An 832-nucleotide genomic window follows, 5' to 3' on the forward strand; every position below is an offset into this window, starting at 1 on the left:
CCTGAGGGTGGATCAGCACCTGAGGGTGGATCAGCCCCTGGAGATGGACCAGCACCTGGAGGTGGACCAGCACCTGGAAGGTGGACCAGCACCTGAAGGTGGATCAGAACCTGGAGGTGGACCAGCACCTGAAGGTGGACCAGCACCTGGAGGTGGATCAGGACCTGGAGGTGGACCAGAACCTGGAGGTGGACCAGCACCTGGAGGGGGATCAGAACCTGAAGGTGGAACAGCACCAGGTGGATCAGAACCTGGAGGTGGACCAGCACCTGAAGGTGGACCAGCACCTGGAGGTGGATCAGGACCTGGAGGTGGACCAGAACCTGGAGGTGGACCAGCACCTGGAGGGGGATCAGAACCTGAAGGTGGAACAGCACGGTGGATCAGCACCTGAGGGTGGACCAGCACCTGAAGGTGGACCAGCACCTGGAGGTGGATCAGCACCTGGAGGTGGACCAGCACTTGGAGGTGGATTAGCTTCCCCTGGGAGCATCTCCCGTTCCACTAGTTTTATTTTTACTAAAAACGAGACCTTGAAACCAAATATTAATAAAACGCTGCCGTTTGAATCGATAGCGTTTAACAGGCGGTCGCTATTTGGGACGTTACGTACAAAATACTACGCAGACAGCGCTAGCTGGGAGCTTTAGTTCCTAAACTATGCGGTAACATCAATTCCACGTAAATGACTCATCACAGCCATGAGGCCACATCAATGAAACGAGGAAACATCCTTTACCGTCAAACTGGATCTGAACGCAGCTGCCTGGGCGTTTGATCAATACTTTCTGATGTTATATTTATGATATGCTGCTTATCAGCTGCATGGCCC

General features: G+C 53.8%; 1 protein-coding gene across 5 annotated transcripts; it reads right to left on the reverse strand.

The window, feature by feature from the left end:
- Positions 1-12: 12 nt before the first annotated feature.
- LOC104963384 (basic proline-rich protein-like) lies at positions 13-497 on the reverse strand. 5 transcript variants are annotated; one of them, XM_010791966.1, is made up of 2 exons: positions 409-497; positions 13-287 (listed from the first exon to the last, which is right to left on the reverse strand). In XM_010791966.1, the coding sequence occupies exons 1-2, from the start codon at positions 491-493 to the stop codon at positions 31-33; spliced, it is 342 nt and encodes a 113-aa protein (XP_010790268.1). In that variant the 5' UTR covers positions 494-497; the 3' UTR covers positions 13-30. The 5 variants fall into 5 exon arrangements, with proteins under 5 accessions (XP_010790268.1, XP_010790266.1, XP_010790267.1 ...); XM_010791964.1 differs by having other exon boundaries at positions 13-305; XM_010791965.1 differs by having other exon boundaries at positions 13-269; positions 391-497.
- Positions 498-832: the final 335 nt, after the last annotated feature.

This window comes from Notothenia coriiceps, unplaced genomic scaffold, assembly GCF_000735185.1.
Source record: "Notothenia coriiceps isolate Sejong01 unplaced genomic scaffold, NC01 NC01_scaffold00036154, whole genome shotgun sequence".
Classification (NCBI taxonomy): Eukaryota; Metazoa; Chordata; class Actinopteri; order Perciformes; family Nototheniidae; genus Notothenia; species Notothenia coriiceps.